Genomic DNA, 21,342 nt, shown 5'->3' with positions numbered 1-21,342 from the left:
TGTGCCGGTCTGGCTCTCTCGGCGCAACAGCCGCCGGCCGGAGCCTGGCTCCCCGCTACGCCGCCGCCTCCGGGACCTGCGGGAGGCGGGGGCTTCGCGGCGCCTGACTAAGCCACCGCCCCCGGGCCGGGTCTCCGCCTGCCCCCGCTTTGCCAAGCTCGGCGTTCCGAGGCGTCGGAGTTACTCACCCGTTTAGCCACCACGCGCGCGCGCGCGTGTGTGTTGATACAGGCAGTTCTCAGATTCTCTCCAGTTGCGCGCGCGCGTGTGGGTGTGTGGGTGTGGGTGTGTGTGTGTTGATACAGGTAATTCTCAGATTCTCTCCTGTTGCTTGTGTGTGTGTGTGTGTGTGTGTGTGTGTGTATGTGTGTTGATACAGGCAATTCTCAGATTCTCTCCAGTTGCTTATCCTCCATCCAAAGAAGCACGGCATAAAATCAAATCCGGGGTCACATGAGTGTTAAAAATGACTTAATTTTCTTCGTTTTGTTTGGTCGGGTTTCTCAGAAAAATAACACTTATTCACTTTAAATTTAAAAGCTACAGATGTTTTGAAGCATACACTCTGTTTTATAGTTAAGAAAGAGCAGAGGGATGGCATGGATGTGGAAAAAGTTAGGGAATGATGCAGAAGATGAACAGATACTAGGGCAAGTTTAGCGACTGGAAGTCTCAGACTTTAGGAAGTAAGAAAAACAAGACTTCGTGGAATAACATCCTCATCCCGTGGTTTTCTCAGATGTTGGTCTCTAGCACTAAAATCCATTGCTCTTTCCTAATTTAGGCATAAATGTAGATACTGGCTTTTGGGAAAATTAATGATTGTTGCAGCCCTGATCAAAAGAATACTTTTTCCTTGCAGCCTAATGTGTAAAATGAGAGCAGTGCTGTTTCCGTAAGTTTTGATGTTAGATGTGAAATGTGTATATTAACCCTTCTTTCTTGCAGTTAGTCAACTAGGTACTTTTTGTCAAATCCATACAACAGAAGTTTCATAAGGTAAAATACAGTTTCTGAAATTAAATATGACGTATTTTATTTACGAAAGCTCTTTTTATCTGAATCATACAAAAGCCATGTGAAATCTGTGAAAGGTTCTTTTACTCAGTGACTTAACATTGTTATATTCCTGCCAATTGCTGCATATGAGGTAAAGAAACACATTTTTCCCTGAAAGCCAAATAGATAACTCTACATAACCATATGATACAGGTTGTTTTTTCAAATAAGATTAATTAATGAACTGCAGTACTTTTAAAGTTGCACACATTATAATAGGGCAAATACAATAGTGCTGTTTTAGATTGCAGCTGTTTTTCCAGCTCTCTGTAATAGGTGAACATTGTTACAACTCCAGTATTAAGCAGAAGGCCTCCTTAAGATTCAGTATCAGAGGAAACCCATGTTGCTGGTACCCACTGAGGCTCCTCCTGAGCCTTCTGAACTGCAGACAACAACTGGGCACATGCATCTTGCAAGCTGTCATTCACAATCACGTGATCCAAAAACTGGCCAAACTGAGTCTCCATTTTTTGGGCTAAATCCTCCATCTCTTGTAGATCTTCATCCTTTAGGAGAAATCGAAAAATATGCATAGCAAACTTAATGAGACAAATAGAAATAATATGCAGTTTGTAATTGCTGTTACATTCAGTTGTGTAGCTGTTTATAAACACCATTATGTCATATAAATGTCCTCCATTCTAAACCACAAAACGTATGTTTCTATCTTTAGTCTTGCTTAGTGTCTCCCAGGTCAGGTTTTCACAAAATTGAGTAACAGTTTGTAGACAGACCAATCCTCTCAACTTCCTATTTGGACTTAAATTATCTTACTCTATTATCTAAACACTTGAAGCTCTCAAACCATATACAACATAAAACCAAAGAAATTTTACCAGTTAAATATAAATAAAACTTAAAACATAAATTTCAAATGAACATTAATCTGATAAGAATGACATTATTTTGCAGATACAAAATGGCCACTTTGCACATGAGGACGGTAGGAACTGGTTCTTCGAAATGAGGCATACCTTTATTACTCTTTGCTTCATGATGACTGAATTCACCTATAATATTGTCTATTTCTACTATTGTGAAATGTTTGTTTAGTCAAGGTCATTTGGCCTTCACTTGGCACTAATGCATTAAATCCATTGCTACTATTTTCTTATTTGTCCACAATAATTAAAATAGTACAACTTATTGCTAATGCAATCATAAACACAAATATAAATACAGGCACTGAGATCTTGTGGCAGTACTCCTTTATAAGATGACCAGAAGCAATTTTGTTAATTTTTTAGATTGCCATAAAAATGAGAACAGAATTTGAAATGCCCATAAGACTCAGAGAATATATCCACAGACTCCACTGTTTGAAATGCAAACTGGAGAATCAAACTTTCATACGGTAGCCATTGACAAAATAATGAAGATAAAAATAGAGAGATAAAGGATAATACAATGATACCTCATGCTCCCATCAGTAACACATATACTAAAATTGGAATGATGTAGAGATTAGCACGGCCCCTATTCAAGGATGACATGCAAATTCGTGGAGCAGTCCATATGTTTAATTTGAGCTTTGCAAGATGAAAAAGTTCTGGAGATCTGCTTCACAATATAAATAGACTTAACACTACTTAACTGTACACTTAAAATGGTTAAGATGGTAAGTTTTGTGTTTTATGTTATATGTTTTTTACCACACACACTTACACGCACACACAAACAAGTGGATGTAATATCTTGATCTAGGTGATGGTTACCTGGGTGCATACACATGTGAAAAGTCATTGAGCTGTACACTTAAGATGTATACACCTTGCTGAATGTATGTTATGATTTAAAATATTTAAAGTGTATTTAACGAAAAAAATATATATGTATATCTGGGAAAAAGAATCACTGATTAATCCCACCTGGCTTGGCCCCTCTATTATTGCTATAATCATTAATAAACATCCTTTGTGTTTTAATATATATTTATAAAGGTATCTCATATTACAGTTGAGATAATTAACTAGAGCATTTTAAAGTAAATTCAAATGCTTTTGTAAAGTAAGTAATCTATTTAAAATACACACACCCAATTTCTGTGTGACTGCAAATTGTGGCTTGAGGGCCTTTTTTTTAAAAGCTAAACCCCAAAACAGGAGAAAAAAAATGAGTAGCCTTATAGTATTATTAAACTTTATTTTAATATCTATAAGTGATGTCCAGTAAAAAGGATAAATGAAACAAAAATCATAAATTTTTGTTTCATTAGAAACAAAAATTATATTCCTTAACATAGGGACGCTCTGGAAACAATACAGTAATTTTTTGACTAGGAAAAAAACCCCACAATACACTCATCTATTTCCTCTGTATCTTACCTTGAACTTCATGTCCACAAAGTAGTTTGTAATGATCTTGGCATTTTTCCGAGATTGCTTCATACAACTCATGCTAGATGGCTTTATAAATATGACATAGGGCTTCAGTTCATGGGTTCGAGCCACTTGGATACCCTACACAGAAAAATTAAATGCACATTTAAAAACAGAAGTCCTAGCAACCAAAATATCTCAGTTGGCACAGCATGAGATTGAAGATCTAAAAGCAGAAGTCCTAATTTCCTAGAATCAACATGAATGTTCTCAAAATTTCTAAGAACAGAAATTAGCAGTTATTTTTAACCAGAGTATATTCTCATGTGCTCCCAAGTCCTCAACTCTAAAAAACATTTTAATAATTAAGAGATGGAGTTCTGGAATCAAAATTAAGATCAAATACTGGTTCTTCCTCTTGCTAGCTATGACATCCTTATTGAAATCTGAGAATAGGATTCTATACATGATCTCATGGGGAAAAGACAAGGACAGACTCTCAAGGCCAATCAGCTCTGTTTCACCCTCACTTCCCTTTCTTCTTGCCATTGTCTCAAACCAGATAAAACTGACATCTTCACACTGACCACCAGTTTGACCACCAAGTGAGAACAAATCTCATGTCCCCTGATTTTCTTTAGCACACAAGATATATTTTTACGTGACTACAGAAAATAAAAGAAAATACAGGATTATAAAAATTTGGACTACATGTTGTATGTTTTTTATCTTACCTTAACTCGCTTATTCCTGCTCTATTCCACATATGGTCTCAGGGAGACAGCTATCGATATGAAAACATAGGAACCTCACCTCCTTGTGTAAAACAACATGTTATTCCCTCCACAGGAAGTTACCTTGATGCCTTTGTGATCAAGGTCAAAGGAAGATTCTTAGTTTTCTTTATGGCTACCTGCTCAGTTCTGTTTTGTTTTGTTTTTTTGTCTGAGAAACTAGATTTTTTTCCTCAGCTAAGACAAGATAATGGCAATTGGTCCTTCAAGTAAGATCCTGGTCCTTAGATATGGGAAGTGGTCTTATCCTAACAGAATAAAGTGTCTCAACTACAACCTAAAGCATGTGCATAAAATGGATGACATGCATTCATTACTTTGGGGAGATGGGAAATACACCACCACAGACCCACCTGAGGCTCTAAGTCCATGACACAAATCTTTCCTTCATCAAGGACTGCTTGAACAGCATCCACACTAGTGCCATACAGGTGGCCTTTGTACTCACCATACTCGAGCATCCTGCAAGGGTGGGATAAAGAAAAGAACTGTTGCTACAGGTAAAATATTATTAGTAATAACATAAAGATAAACTCCAACAGAATAGAATAAAATATGTGGACCCTGATGGCACAAAATGAATTAGTGGATGTTTGACAGGAGAACACAAATATGTTAGGAGATCTAGGACTTAACTACTTCTTCAAATTCTCTAAAATCTGCAGCTCAGTTCCTCTCCCTCTCCAAACTCAATGATTTGGTGTACTAGTAAATCAATATACATTTCCTTACTTAGTTTTCCAGAAGCAAAAAAAAATTACCCCAGGAGTTTTGGACAATGCATAAAAATAGGGGTTCTATTTTGAATGTTAAACAACCAGAGGGGAGAATCAGATTCTGGACGTCTAGCTTACCTGTGACTATACATGAGGCTTTCAAATGTTTCCTTTGACACATAGTGATACTCACGGCCATCCATTTCATAACTCTTTTTGGAACGAGTAGTATCTGACAAAAAAAGGGAATTTTAAAAAAGATTTTAGAATCTTCAAAATGTTTTACTACCCATATGCATTTGAATAAAGATGTCTGATCAAAATAAATAAATTAATACATAAACGGATAGATAAATTTAATGCTAGAACCAAAAAAGGGAGCCAGACTGGTGATAAGAAAGTAGAAGTTCTCATATCAAAATCAGCTAATCATAAGACTTTGTTAAGTGTTCGTGGTATAAACTAGACCAGAGTGCATTATGGATTAAGCCAAGATAAGAAGGCCCTAAGGGAACTCTTGCTGTTACTTCAGAACAGGAAGTAGTGAAGTATATGTGAGCCCTAAGGTGGCTAAGGCCCCCGGGTAGCAAAACCAGCAATATCTTATGTTTAGGTAATGCATTTCCCAAGATCTCATTTCATCCTTCACATTCGTAGCTAGGTAAAAGGTTATTATCCGTAGTTTACTGGTAAGTAACTGAAGATTTTAGAGAGTAACTAACTTGCTCACAGGAATAAAACAAATGAAAAACAAAGTTGAAAACAAGCACCTAGGTGTCCTGACTCCTCCCAGACTAATGTCTCCTATTATGCCAGATTGTCGCAGATTTGAAATGGAGAAAGCTCATGACAGTCTGCAGTTTTGCCCAGATACATTAATATCCAAGTGAGATGGTGATTAGTTTTAGTGATCTCCAGAAAGGAAAGATTGGTGGAGTCTGGATTCAGTCTGATTCTTTGATATCACCACTTTGATTATAGATTCTTCAGCCTAAATAGTACCTGGTGTAGAACATAGGAGTTCATTTAGTACCTAAAAGTGATTCATTGTCTGCTCATCCATTTATTCAACTAACATATACTGAGTGCCTGTGTTCCCGCTATCATGTTAGGTTCTTAGAACACAAAGATGAATAAGACACGGTTCCAACTCTGTGACCTGTATCTACTGCAAAGTTGCTAGTCCCTTAACCTGTATTACAAAAATTCTCCTTATTCATAAAACAATGTGTATTTGATAAAGTTTAAGGATGAAACAGATCAACATCTGATGATATCAACACATGGAAACAACCATGTAGCAATCTGAAACAGGCCCTAAATGATAAAAGGAGTTCCAGACATTTCAAGAAGCTCAGAAAGCAAAGGTCATCTGGGGGTCATTTTTGTTTTTTCTTTATTCAAGCCTCTCTTTATATCCTTATAGTTCCTACAGTTATGCCACTTCTCCTATAGCATTTTTGTTTTTGTCTTTTAGCCATGCTGCACAGCATGCGGCATCTTAGTGCCCCAACGAGGGATCGGACCTGCGTCCCCTGAAGTGGAAGCGTGGAGTCTTAACCACTGGACTGCCAGGGAAGTCCCTCTTCTAAAGCTTTGTACTGAAAAAAATTCTAGTTCTCAGGTGATAGTAAATTATGTTAATATAAGCCTAAGATGACCCTTTCTCCTTGGCTTCTGTTGGACTGTATTTTATATGGTAGGTTAAAGTCTGTGAATTGGTGCATAATTCATTTTAAGGCATTCATTTTAAGCTTAAAACTGTTCACTAAATTTAAAAAGCAAAATATGGACGACATATTCCCACTTTGAATGATGGTTATCCAGACAACTAACAATTCTTCTGTGTTCTGTGGGCATTTTATTTTTATCCAGATTATTGAAAATGGTGATTTCTTTATTAGTTTTTGTTTTTGAGGTTAGTGTCCATTCTTACATATGTAAACTGCACTTGGGAGGCACAACCAATGGAATGTGATCATAAAACAACTTTGTTTTCCCTGGCCCTGGATGAAACTCCCGTGACTCTCCTGATGGCTCTTTGGTTTTAAAAAAAGTTCATTACCATTCATGCCAAAAACTCAGCCTCAATTTAATAATTAAAATTCTGTTCCCATGTAATAATCGAAATTATGAACTTCATTTATATTTTAGGCTTCTTCTCCCCACAACGGGCTCAGACTGGCCTCACCCAGGGAAGCCTGCCATCAGAGAAGTCAGAAGTCAGGAAAGTGAGTTTGATTCAGTTCTTCTCTTCCCTTTCATTGCATTTCTACTTCTCCTCCCCCAATTTTATAACTCTGCAAGGCTAGAGGGCAGAGAGAGAGAGGAGAGGTGAGCAGCACAGGAAAATTCTTACTTTAATTGATGCAGATGCTGGTTGCTCTTGGCTCCTTTTAGACCTGGCAGATGTTTAAATCTGGCTCTTTATCTCCTAGAGGATGTAGTGGCTTATTTTGCAGAGGCTACCACCACCACCAGCGCTGCTGCATATCCCAAATCCATCTCTATTCCACCTAGCCATCTGTGATTTCTTCCACACCCTCGGGTATCTGGGGGTTCAGTTTTGGCCTCCTTTTACAGAGGCTTCCTCTTGGGCAAGAACCAAGACAACCCCAGGCTGACTTTCTTCCACGTCATCCACCCAGATCTGGTCCTTGGGAAAAATCACAACTCTTTTCCTGTGACAGACTCTAAAAGGGCAGCTACCTCCCAAAATATAGCCTTTGGCCACTTCCTCTAAGCTCTCATCCTTTAGATTTTTCAGATATAATTCTGACACCAGTCTTCTGTGTCTCCCAAACAGCAGGGAACACATATTAAGCTCTTTAAGTGGTTTTCCTAACTTCTTCTCTCTTACCTTGAGGTGAAGGGGAAGCACCCACACCCACATGCTCCTCCAGCTTGGATGGTATAATACTTATAGTTTATATAAAATTATATGTGCATGTATTAAAATTTAAAATATGATAAAGCATTTAAAAAGCCAAGCATACCGCCAGAAAGATAGTAAGTACTGAATGAATGTTATCCATTACTGCTAAATATTTAGTTTCCCTGAAAGGTTATCTATATGATTGCTCAAAAATGAAAAGAAGAGTCATCTTTTAAAAGCCTAGCTAGGCTACACGCTAGTAAATCAATTTCCTCTATTAAAATAAATATAGTTAGAAATATTGAGGACTATCTCTTGTGTCTTATATTCTTACAACAAAGATGGTATAACATAGTTAAGTGAGATGAGTACATCTGCAGAGGCAAAGAAAGTTCTACCAAAACATGAACCCCTATGAAAGAAAAAGTAAACGTACGTGGCACAGCACTTTGAAAACGGTTCGGATCAAGTTCAATGAGTTGTCTCCTCAGTTCATTTACTCCAACACCAGAAGGTCCTAAACACAAAACACCACATATGGAAATTATTAGAGGTGGATAAGTAGAGTTACATGATGAAATCATCACTTCAGTCTTCCTGTTGAAGACACTTGAGAGCACATGGTATTGGGGAAATAACATAGTTTCCATTCTCATGAATTGAAATAAACTCTTCCCAGAAAACTCTTGGGAATTTTCTTGGTGACCCATGGAGTAACCCACACTTCTCCAACATTCAGAAATGAGGTAGGGAATTGCAGGAACCTGTCACCCCGGCAAACTTCGTCTAATGTTGGATATTCAGAATTCTCTGGCCTCGAGTCAGATCATTTGAGACAAGCTGCCTTTTCTCTTCCCATGAAGTTCCTATCACATCACAACCAGCTTCCACAATTACAGAATTCAGGGACACATCTCCTGACAGATGGTGGAGTCAGCACCCCCATGTGCAACTGGAGAAAGGGCTGGCTTCATGAGCAGAGAACTGTGTGGTCCACAAGCCCATGCTTAGGCTACTGCGCTTGGTTTAATGCTCTTCTGCTCCCACATTGAAATTCTCAATCATTTTTGAATAAGGGGCTTTTGCATTTTTATTTTGCCCAGCATCCTAAAAATTCTGTAGCTGGTCCTGGCTGTAAGGTATGTTGTTCTGCTCCAAAGGGGCCTGCCTTGATCACAACTGGAATACACAGAGAAGATGGCAGTAAGAGGTAAGTTCCTACTGCTGCAGTAACCAGCTTTGCAGAGCTCTTCGTCACAAAGTAGATCATCTCAGGGCTTCCCTGGTGGCGCAGTGGTTAAGAATCCGCCTGCCAATGCAGGGGACACAGGTTCAAGCCTTGGTCCAGGCAGCTCCCACATGCTGTAGAGCAACTAAGCCCGTGCGTCACAACTACTGAGCCTGCGCTCTAGAGCCCAGAAGCCACAACTACTGAGCCCACGTGCCACAGCTACTGAAGCCCACGCACCTAGAGCCCATGCTCCGCAACAAGAGAAGCCACTGCAATGAGAAGCCCGTGCACCGTAGGGAAGAGTAGCTCCAGCTCGCTGCAACTAGAGAAAGACAAGAGTGCAGCAGCGAAGACCCAACACAGCCAAAAATACATAAAGTAAATTTTTTGAAAAAGTAGATCATCCCAGCACTATTTGCCCTGTTCTTCAGCACCAAAGATACAGTCCAGAAGACTTTTAGGCATTTCTAAAGGAGATGGTTACAAATTTCTTAAGGGAATGAATCTTAAGCATTTTTATTTCTAATATAGACTAATGATCCAGTCTGGGGGGAAACATTCATCTATGCTTATAGAACAAACTCTAAACCAGATACTAAAAAAAAATCTCGCTTATAACCTAATCATACTACATCTTCTTATTACACAGGTTCATATACACCATGGCATACTGCATTCAACTGTAGACAAAGCATGATCCATAACGTTTTATTTATAAACACACATAAAAAACAAGCTTTATTTATTTAATTTTTTTGCAGTACGCGGGCCTCTCACTGTTGTGGCCTCTCCCGTTTTGGAGCACAGGCTCCACACGCCCAGGCTCAGCGGCCATGGCTCACGGGCCCAGCCGTTCCGCGGCATGTGGGATCCTCCCGGACCGGGGCATGAACCCGCGTCCCCCCAATCGGCAGGAGGACTCTCAACCACTGCGCCACCAGGGAAGCCCAGGCTTTATTTTTTTTTAAGGTGTTTATATGCAGGTCCATAAAGACTCTTACTGTTACCACTACTCCCAATGCAAGACTACTGAATCCAGGAGAGCCTCGCCATGGATGAGGAGACACTGCCTTCGGGGACATACCCACAAGCACGATGAGGCGGTGCTTGTCTGCAGGGCGTCGCTGGTACCGCACCACCTCCTCGTACGGGGCGCCCGCTGCACCGGAGCAGGTGCTGGCGCCGCATACCTTGGCTCGCAGCTGGCTGAGGTGGGACCAGCGGCGGCAGAGGCGCATGCTGCGACGGAAACCGGCTGCGAGGGAAGAAATGCACAGGACGTGAGACCCAGGGCAGAAGAGGTCGCTTCCTGTCTCACACCGGAAGGAGCATGCGGTGATTGTGATCCGGAAGAGTTAATTAACACACATCTGTCTGAAGGTAGAAGATAGGAAGCCATACAAAGGAAAACAGCAAAATGCCCCCATGTGACCTCTAAGTTGCGTCCAGCGCCTGCTATGTGCCGGGCATTGGTGCTGGGGATACAGTGGTCAACTAAACCAAGCCCATTTCCTCATGGAATTTACATTTTATGCAGGAGGAGAGAGAAAAATAAACTGCAACAAAAATAAGTGCTTAGAAGAAGGGTAAGTGGATAGTGACCGGGATGCTTTTTCAGGTTGGAGGTTCATTTAAGCGTCTCTGAAAAGTCAACATTGAGCAGGGCTCTGAATGATGTAACGGAGCCAGGTGAGGAGGCGTCTGTGGGGAAGAGCAGTCCAGGCTGAGGAAACAGCATTGCAAAGGTGCAGAGAAAGGATCTTGCTTGGAGTGCTTGAGGAAGATAAGGAGGCCTGTGTACTGAGGGGCAGTGAGCAGTAGGGAGAGTGGTAGGAAATGGGGTTGGAAAGGAAGCCAGGAGGCCACACAGAGACTTGGTCAAGTGTTGGATTGTGGTCAAAGTGGGATGGGAAGTCGCTGGACGGTGGAGGGTTGGGTGTGCCATGATTTGATTTATGTTTCAGGTGGATACACTTAGACACAGGCAGGTTAGGTGGTTGCCCACCACTGTGTGCTCAGTAGCAGAGTTGGACATCTTAGTGGTGATTTCCAAACTCCTAAATCCCACATAATCTGCCTACTGAATCACAGGGCTTTCTGGTATTTCAGAGCCATTCCCAGGTCCTGTCAGAAGATGGAGCTAGGGACTATATGTGAATATATAAATACACACACATTTACATTGCTTGTATCTATATGTGTTGAACACCATGAGTTCACACCAATGCCTACAATGCCAGTTCGACACTACAGTTTTCATTCTAGCCTTCCTCCATTCCATATGGGTAACTCCTTTCTCTAAGAGTGGGAAATCTAGCTCTTATTCGCCTCAGTACATTTACTTATTGTATCAATTAACAGCACCTGGGCAGGATGGGGGACGCATAGTATCCAGCAGCCTGGCAGGAAGTGCCAAGCCCAAACTAGGTAAGGGGGGCATAGTTATAGAGGCTGTGAGGTGTCAGGACCCAAGTGGTGGCAGCTGCCCCACTCACTTTGGCTCCAACGACCTGCTCCAGGCTGCCATCACCCCTGCAGTGATGCCTTCCCCACGCTGCTCAAGCTCTGATGCCCCACTCTAGACTGCTTCTTCTCCACATTTGTGTAGATGCCTACCCTACTCAACCTGCCTAATGGCTTTTGGGCTGAATTATTCTGGAAGGGATGCAGAAAAATGGCCCCATTTTTTTTAAAGCTCCCCAGTGATTCCAATGTGCATCCAGACCTGGGGACCAACATTCTGCTTTACAGACCCTGCAGCCCTGCTGTTTTCCCACTGTCTCACATGAGGAGGAAGCCCAGCATGGTTTTAAATGAATGGTGAAGGTGCCTGGTCTTTCAGAAAGCTCTGCTCAGCTCATGGAAACATGAACATAAAAAATAAGTGTAGTGGTCAGAGAATTGGTCTCTTTAGAGTCAGGTGAATACATTATGGAACAGACTGGAAGAAAACAAAAGACTTGTGTTTGATGAATAATTAGGAGATATCCAATATAAACCAGATGAATTACAATAAATGATCAACACATCAAAATACTGATTATTTTTTTAAATAAGGATAGAGAGAAACCAGAACAAGGAACAAGTTTGGGAACATCCATCAGCAAAAGAAGCTTTCAGAAGAGTCGGGCTCATTCATAATTCATATAATAAGTTATATTCATATGAATATAACTTAGCAAGTGACAAAGACCCACCTTTTATTAATCATTACCTACCAATATAGAACTTCTGGCCATAGCCAACGAATTCCTCCTTGTCTGTAACACAGCAAATGGCAGGAACAGAATATGGCAGAGGAGAACGAGAACTTTACTTAGAATGGATGCATGAAATTATCTTCAAATCTTCAAGAGACACTATTTCAGTAGATGGCAGCACAGCTGACTTTATCCTTGAGTGCCTTATTAAAAAACGTCCTAAGCACTTTCCATCCTATCACATGCACCAAACTATATAGAGACACTATCCAGAAATTTAGCAATACACTGAATGTATTCTGTCTAGTATGGTTGGAACAAAAAACTATCATAGTCTTCTTTAAAGTTATAAGAAAGATATTGAGTCATAGTAAAAACATAAATTTGGGTATGCATTTTTAAATGTACCCAAAGAAAACAGATTTTCAAAAAAGGAAACATATAAACTGGTCTTGGCTTTAACTCATAGATATGGTGTTCTGTAGGTCCGATAATTAATCTCTTTGTTAGAAATGGGTTTTTATTCTTTTCCCTTATGAGGTGGTTCATTCTGTATGAAATTAGTATTTGTTTTATGGCTGCAAATTGTTTCTGACTGTCCAGGACTCTGAGAGACAAAAGTTAGGAAAACTGTGCCCAGCAGTAACATCTAGAGCTTGTTTAAACTTCTGTCTCTGCTTCCACTGGGGTCTCAGAAAAATTGTCCAAAACTCTGGGAAAAAATATTATAAAAATATCATTTTCAAATTACTTTTTACTAACATGTATTCTTTTTCACTTACACAACTCTGTTCTGATCATCGAAATAATATAGAAAGAGCATTTGTTCATAGAATGAACGGACATATACCTTTCTTCCTTAAGCTTTGTGTTTAAACACCCATTTTAAAATATAAAGAAAACACACCAATATCAATTCCATCTTCTGGTAAGTAAGCATATTTTTCTAACTGAAAATTGGAAATAAGTTTAAAAGGAAATGTTTACTTAGGGATACAGTAATAAAGTTTAATTACTTTCATTGTTCATTTAAAAATATTCTCTATGACATTGTATATCTCATCACTGATTTCACCCTTAAAATATCATATCTTATCTTAAAATATATCCAGTCAAGTATTCATATTGAGGCACTGAAAGATCTCAAACAGAGCTCTATTTGGCTTATCAAGGACATAAAAATGAGTAGTCACCTTCTGAAAGTTCCTCTGGAGATTTGGATAAGTGAAGAAACAGACATGAAAAAGTTAAGCCTTTGAGAAGATCAAGTTGGCAAAATAAAGACAAATAACAATGACGACAAATGACACAAGTGAGGCATTCATGTCACCCTTAGAGAAAGTTGTAACCTGGGCAAGACCTGCCAAGGCAAATGAACAACACACAACTGGAAACTCAGAAACTCGTTGGACCTGCCTCTGCTGCCCAGCAGACAGTAACTTTTCCTGCAAGTTGCTTATCTAGACTCTCCTTGAAGGCTTTCTATCCATGCAGACTCCTCTCTACTTGGTTGGCAAAGAATGGGGCTTGAAAGAGAAATTTTCAAGGCAACCGATTTGAGCCTCTTCTTCCCTTCTCTCCCAGAGGCCATCTAGCTGCAACCCTGTGAAGGCGAGGAAGTGGTGGAAGGGCCACTGGGGAAGCTCTGCAACAAGTGTTCTCATTCCTTACCTGTCCGGGTCCAGTCACACATTTCCATCTCCAGCTGGTCCCTTGAAGACAGGTGCAACTGAACACAGAGTGTATTGTTTTCTTTGTTTTCTAGATATCTCGAAACATCCATCACCCCTGTTTTTGTTTGTTTGGTTTTTGTTGGGGGGTGTATGTTTTTATCTGTTTTTTAAAATGGCATTCCTAATTAGACTATACCATCCAGAAAGATCCAAAGAGGTCACATGATACTTCATTCAGAGAAGAGTTGGGACCAAAACTGAAGAAACTTAACTGCCCATTAAATGCTCTAAGTAACAGAATTAAGCATCATGAATGACTGTCGTTATTTATTTAGAAAAAATGCCAGCTGGGTGCCAGTTGTTCCTTAACTGAGCTCCCAAGTGAGCTGGATTCAGAATAATGTACTTGAGAGTTCTCACTCTTTCAACAAAGAGGAGTCCAGAAGGAGTGCTTTGCAGTAACTAAGGGCAGCTGCACACTTTCCTCTGCAGTGCTGTTATTAGAGAACTAGCTGCTGATTGCCCCTATTACTTCTTCATTAAAATGCTGGCTAACACTCATGCACTTACATTCTAAGCACTTTACTTATATAAATTATTTTTCCCACTTTAGACGTGGGCACCTGAAGGGCAGAGAGGTTACGTGACAGATGACCCCTGGCTAGTTGGACCAGGATTCATGCTTGGAGAATCCAGCTCCAGTCCATGGCATTGACCACTGCAACATTGTCTCTCCTTTCACAGACATCACAATACCTCTAAGCCTCAACCACAACTTTGGCATGTAGAGTGTCTCCCAACAAAATGATGCGTTGAACAGAGCAAAGAAGGATGACTATAATCCAGGGGAATTAAAAATTAAACCAATCCCAAACATTGAACCAAGTGTAGATCATTAAATTACCCCTAACAGGAAATTCCTTGGCAGTCCAGTGGTTAGGACTTGACGCTTTCACTGCCGTGGCTCGGGTTCAGTCCCTGGTCCGGGGACTAAGAAACTTAGATCCCACAAGCTGGGCAGCAGTGTAGGGGCGGGGGGGAAGGTTACCCCTAACAAGCCAACTATCTAATTGAAAATAGGAAATTTAGAAGCAACATAAATGGTACATAAATAATTTAGGTGAGTAGTTCCCAACTCCATGTGTCTCAATACATTTTTTTTTAAGATTTTTTTTATGTGGACCATTTTTAAACTCTTTATTGAATTCGTTACAATATTGCTTCTGTTTCATGTTTTTGATTATTTGGCGGTGAGGCATGTGGGATCTTAGCTCCCCAACCAGGAATTGAACCCACACCCCCTGCACTAGAAGGCGAAGTCTTAACCACTGGACCGCTAGGGATGTCCCAATGCTATCTTCCATTATAACTAATATTTATAACAATCTCTCTAAGCTTAAAAAATGAAATTCATAGATATATTCTAACACATCATTTTAAAACAGCAACGTAATGCTCTAACTGTAATGTAAAGGAAAATTAAAAGGAAGTAATTTATGTTTTAAAAGTACGTGTTTCAAAAAGTATATATTTCAAAATATAAATCTTTGGGCATGGCTTCTCTAGAAGACATAAACTATTAGATGCTTATACCTACTTATACTGAAGAAGCATGGATTTAAAGGAAGTGAGAAGATCAGAAAATAGTCCTTATATGAAGTATAGAAAAATAGAAGAGCAAAGTAACGAGTGGAGACTAGAACAAAGAGTGTTCTGATAACAGACCAGATTTATTGGTATATATGGGAAAGAGGGAAATTGCCTTAACTGAGGTAGGTGTAATATGCCAGAGCGCTGATGAAATGGAGAAAATGAGGAAACATCATACACTTGGAAGCAAGTTAGTAATGTTAACATGCTCCAAAAGGCTGCCAGTTTTTCAAAATACTCCATGGGACTTACTTTGTTACTAATAACGTCAACATTACGTTGAGGAACAGACACTTGATTATACCATGTGTCATCAATAATGGCAATAACATATTAAAGAAAAAGAAAATAATTGGTTTGGTATAGATACCTCACTTTCCAGTTGATTTAATATCAGTATGGATTAGAATGTGTGGAATAAATTATTCGGTAATTTCAAGGCAATGTCTTTATTCTGTTTAAATGTCTCTCTCCATAATGACTGTCTTCTAAACCAATGAGCTTTTCATGTTACATCTTGTGAAAACTTACATCACTGTTGTGTACTAAAGAACTACTTACTCAGATTCCTAATGAGTTTTGTCTAGCAGGACATTCAGGACATCATGCAGGATGGTCTCACACACAGCAGGTCATCTAGCATCCCTGACTCCCACCAGCTAAAGGCCAGTAGTGTCCCCAATCAATGTGACAACCCAAAAATGCCCCCATAGGGTTCCAAAATGTCCCTAATGAGAAGCACTGCGTATGGTGAAGTTTACAATATCTCATGACTATACTGTTGATGTCTTTAAGCAATTATTGTGTCATTAAAAGTGTTTAAGTTATACCAACATTTGGAATATACATTTAAAAATCAGTATAAAATATTCATGTTTTATTTACCAGATTCAAATGTTTCTTCATCTATGGTTTTCCACGGAGGCAAAAAACCAAAAGTATAGTTACATTACTATCCATACTGAGTCTATAGTTCAACAGTCTAATTCCCTGACCCTACGATTCTGCACACACACCACTTTTAAAATGTTTTTCCTAAATCAAGGCCAACTCAGTGGTGTGTCTGTGGCATATAAAGCCTTAAATGAGTATATATAAGCAGTGGGGCTGTGAGGACAAGAAGGGGTTCAGCAGGAGCTTAAAATAAATAAATAAAATCATAAAATAGAAAAGAATAAATAAAATTAAATTAAAAAGAAGCTCAGAGGGAAGGAAAAGGTGGAATGTCATGGTAAACACCAATAGATGGTTGGATTCTATACAGCTTTGCTGCTAGAGGTTTGCTTGAAGCTTTGGGGGGTCCCTAAGCAAGGGGAGTGTGGCTAGAAGAAGGAGCATATGAATGGCCTGGTTGGGTTAGGGTTGTTTAGGTGACTGAGAAATACCTGAGATAAACCAAGTCCCTCATCAGTTAAAATGATTCTCGTTAGTGTTTTAGAGAGACATTAAGCATAAAAAAACTAGAATTTTTATGGAGAGCAATTAGAAATATATAGCAATGTTACCAACACACACATCCTTACATCAGGCAATGCTGCATCTAAGGTATACACACATTTGTGAAACGATATATTTAGCATTGTTTATAATAGAAAAGATTGGACATAATTCAAATGTCTACCAATAAGTGATTATATAAATGCACAATAACTTATTTAGCCAATAAACCGTTTAAAATATATGAGGAGGCTCTTTATGTACTACGATGGAATCATCTCCAGGATGTGTATTATTAAGCAAAAAAGCCAGGAACGGAACAGTGTATATAGCATACCATCAAAGATTACATGCACTTGTGTTTTAAAAAGAAGTGAGAATGAGGGTGTGGGAGAGGAGAAAAAAATATACATCGTTGCACAGAATATGTCTGGAGGGATGCCCAAGAAACTGAGAGCATTTACTGCCTCAAGAAAGAAAACTGAGTAGGGGAACAGGAAGAGAGGGAATTTTGCTGAATATACTTTTGTAGTTTTTGAATTTTAAATATGTGAATGTGTTACCTAATAAAACATTTTAATTAAAATTACAGAAGGGAAATGAATAGTACTGCAAGTTAAAAACAAAAAACCCAGGATGTGTACTTGGTAAAATAAATATAATGTCAGCGTTATTCTGTAGCTGTTCTGGGAAATACATGTAAATCTTTGAAATACCCAGTATTTAAACATTTCATATCATTATTTAATGTCTAAAAACTAGATTAACCCATAAAGCCAAGACAAAGTCACCTATCAGACTAAAGACTCTTCAACTAGTCTTCCAACAAAATCCTAGTGATTCTTGAACCAATCTTAGTTCTGCCACTAAATTTGAAAAATCTTCTCCCAATTTCCAAAAAAAAAATCTAAGAACAGAAATGTGAAGTATTTCTCAGAAATGTGGAACACATGGCTATCGATCTGTACTAGAATCTACCAGAACATGGTATCAAACAATAACAAAATAGATATTTTGCTTTTTAAAAATCTGATATCTCGGGCTTCCCTGGTGGCGCAGTGGTTGAGAGTCCGCCTGCCAATGCAGGGAACACGGGTTCGTGCCCCGGTCCGGGAGGATCCCACATGCCGCGGAGCGGCTGGGCCCGTGAGCCATGGCCGCTGGGCCTGCGCGTCCGGAGCCTGTGCTCCGCAGCGGGAGAGGCCACAACAGTGAGAGGCCCGCGTACCGCAAAATAATAATAATAATAATAAAATAAATAAATAAAAATTTAAAAATAAAAATCTGATATCTCAATATTTTATAGTATTTCACAATGTAACACCTGAGTGTTCCTGTGTGTTCCTGTGATCATTTCCAGAATACTGCTTTCTAGAACACTTTCTAAAAGGTTGGTCTGAAGCATGGAGACATTCCTGCAGCTGTGCTTCCCTTCCATGTGTCAGAACCACAGAAAAAGGCTGCGGTGGGGGATTTATTTTACACATTTCTTCCAGAAAATAGGCCTGTGGCCCCTTTGACTGACTGCTTCAGGAAATCTGTAGCTGAGCTGCTTCACATTTCTCCTGGTGGTAAATGTATCAAGAGGAAATGCTACCTGCTTCCACACATTTCTCGTCGATCTTCATGTCATCTTCTATAAAAGAGCATAGAAAGGGAAAGCTTGAAGTTAAAATGTTAGTATCACAAATGAAATTCCCTATGTATAGGCTTATGGCCTTTCCAATTTCAGGGATGAAATGTGGATGGTGGCAAAGGGGACTGCTCTTCTCTCTTCTTTTCCCCTCTCCACAAGTAGACAGCGTCTTGCTTTCTTGCTTGTGTGTGTGTGTTTGGCATCATAATGAGTCATCTTGGTGTCTGAGCATGGAGAAGGGGAGAGGTAATAACTGGAGGCCCCATTTGCCCCTGATGTAGTGCCCTTCAGACAGAGAGCAGCTTTAATCCAGACCACAGCTGTTTGCAACTTCTGACAATGTTCTTACCTTATCAATCTTTTCATCCATACAATGGGAACAATAACAATTCCATTACAGGGTTATTTTTAGACATTGTGTACAAAGCAGTTGAAACAAAACAGAGGATCAGTTTCACAACTTTCATTGAATTCTTACCATGTGCTGTGTTAGATTCTGGGGCTGCCTGTAAATGTTGGTTCTCTTTTCTTTTATTCCTCTCAGTGTTAAGAACAATTACACAGTGTGTGTTCTTTTGACTGACATCTTTTTATAAATTAGGGTATTAGTGATTAGCACACTATGAGGCACACAGGAAGAGCTTAATAAATAGCTGAATTGAAATTGAAGTGAATTAAGAAAACTATAGGAAATTTCTAGGAGGCTTTGGAGATGAGTTTTTTTCCCCACAAATACTATTTCTTACCTTCTTCCATAGAAATCGCTGGGTACAGAAAAATGATTGAAGCAGGGGAAAAAAGAGAGAGCGAGCACAATAGTTTATGCTATAGTTTATCAGATTAATTTACCTACAGTAAGAAAAGCAAAGTGCCAGAATTATTCTCTAAAAATTCAATGGAGATTTAGTAACAAAATGATAAGTGAATATCCTATAGAAACCAATAAATTTATGAGCCTTGTTGGAAATGGGATCTATTTGCTTCTGGCAAATCCAATTCCCTTGTATCCCAATAAGCTCTGTAAGAGTTGCATTCTATTCATTTCTGAATTAATGCGCTTATTATTTATTCATTATATTTTAGGAACTCAAATCTTGAATGGAAAGAAGGAAAGAGAGAGAGAAAGGGAGGAAGAAAGGAAGGAGGAGAGAAAGGAAGGAGAGAGAGAGAGGAGGGAGGGAAAGAAAGAGGGATGACAATTACAAGTGCATCTTCAGTAAATAACTTTTTAATAACATCTGTAAACTAACATACGCCTGGAATTTTTCAATAACTCTTGAGTAATAAAGTTGCCTATACATCCTGAGTAGTAACCCTTTCCTGAGATTTTTTTTCCCATGGTAACATTCAGGCAGAACAGAAAGATACAAAATAATATTTATTTGAAATATCATCTACAACAGTTAAAAAGAAATGACCTGATAGTTTAGAAAATGATGTGCTCCATGAGAAACATCCCTGGGGCTTTCCTGGTGGCACAGTGGTTAAGAATCCGCCTGCCAATGCAGGGGACATGGGTTCGATCCCTGGTTCAGGAAGATCCCACATGCCGCGGAGCAACTAAGCCTGTGCACCACAGCTACTGAGCCTGAGCTCTAGAGCCCGTGAGCCACAACTACTGAGCCCGTGTGGCACGACTACTGAAGCTCGTGAGCCCTAGAGCCTGTGCTCTGCAACAAGAGAAGCCACCGCAATGAGAAGCCCCCGCGCTGCAATGAAGAGTAGCCCCTGCTCGTCACAACTAGAGAAAGTCTGCATATAGCAACAAAGACCAACGCATCCAAAAATAAATAAATTAAATAAATAAATTTTAAAAAAAGAAACATCCCTGTGAGAGGTGACCCTTTAACTCAGTGGCTCCATACTTGGGGTTCCTGGACTCAGAGATTTGTAAGGATAATAATATGTGGCTGCAAACTCTTTTCAGGATGGACTTTGCAAAATTCTAATAGAAATGGCACATAAGCTATGCAAGCAAGTTAGATGTCAACCCATGGCCCTACTATTTATCAGATATTGGTTAGAAGCTTAGCACTTTCACATGCCTTTGATAAATAGAATAGGAAAATGGGTTAAAGAAGTACTTCAATCTGGTTTGATAAACAAACTTTTCAAAGCACAGGGGAAATAACTAAAATATCACTATGAAGATTATATCATGACAAATGTTTCTGATAAAATGTCAAGTTAAAGAAAAAAGATAAAAAGTAGTATTGCAGGGCTTCCCTGGTGGCACAGTGGTTGAGAATCTGCCTGCCAATGCAGGGGACACGGGTTCGAGCCCCGGTCTGGGAAGATCCCACATGCCACGGAACAACTGGGCCCGTGAGCCACAACTACTGAGCCTGCGCGTCTGGAGCCTGTGCTCCACAACAAAAGAGGCCGCGATAATGAGAGGCCCGCGCACCGCGATGAAGAGTGGCCCCCACTTGCCGCAACTAGAGAAAGCCCTTGCCCAGAAACGAAGACCCAACACAGCCAAAAATTAATTAATTAATTAATTTTAAAAAAGTGGTATTGCAACTGTTACTGTAACCATGTAAAATATGGTTCTATAACTGGAAGACAGTATGAAAATATGGTCAGTGTAAAGGAATTTTAAGAGTGTTTTCTTTCAAAAATATCTCTATAGTTGTCATCATATCTTTTCAAGGGAAAAAATAATAATTTTTGGCTTAGAGAATTGAGAAGTAAAGTGGATGAGGACTCTCCATGGGCAAATCTATGTTTACTTTAGTGCCCTCCCAGCC

General features: G+C 39.6%; 1 protein-coding gene across 1 annotated transcript in view; it reads right to left on the bottom strand.

The window, feature by feature from the left end:
* Positions 1-1,376: 1,376 nt before the first annotated feature.
* MPP4 (MAGUK p55 scaffold protein 4) overlaps positions 1,377-21,342 on the bottom strand; it is a gene marked incomplete at both ends in the record, with an annotated part of 37,516 nt that continues 17,550 nt past the window's right edge. The window contains 11 exons of the mRNA XM_082658746.1: positions 1,377-1,568; positions 3,387-3,521; positions 4,528-4,636; positions 5,029-5,122; positions 8,202-8,282; positions 10,081-10,251; positions 12,215-12,256; positions 13,390-13,404; positions 16,405-16,425; positions 18,554-18,592; positions 19,339-19,356. Of these exons, the coding sequence (XP_082514872.1) occupies positions 1,377-1,568; positions 3,387-3,521; positions 4,528-4,636; positions 5,029-5,122; positions 8,202-8,282; positions 10,081-10,251; positions 12,215-12,256; positions 13,390-13,404; positions 16,405-16,425; positions 18,554-18,592; positions 19,339-19,356 (917 nt within the window). The remainder of the gene's footprint in view (positions 1,569-3,386; positions 3,522-4,527; positions 4,637-5,028; positions 5,123-8,201; positions 8,283-10,080; positions 10,252-12,214; positions 12,257-13,389; positions 13,405-16,404; positions 16,426-18,553; positions 18,593-19,338; positions 19,357-21,342) is intronic.

This window comes from Grampus griseus, assembly GCF_964374135.1.
Source record: "Grampus griseus genome assembly, chromosome: 7".
Lineage (NCBI taxonomy): Eukaryota > Metazoa > Chordata > Mammalia > Artiodactyla > Delphinidae > Grampus > Grampus griseus.
This window is presented reverse-complemented; position numbering and strand designations above follow the sequence as displayed.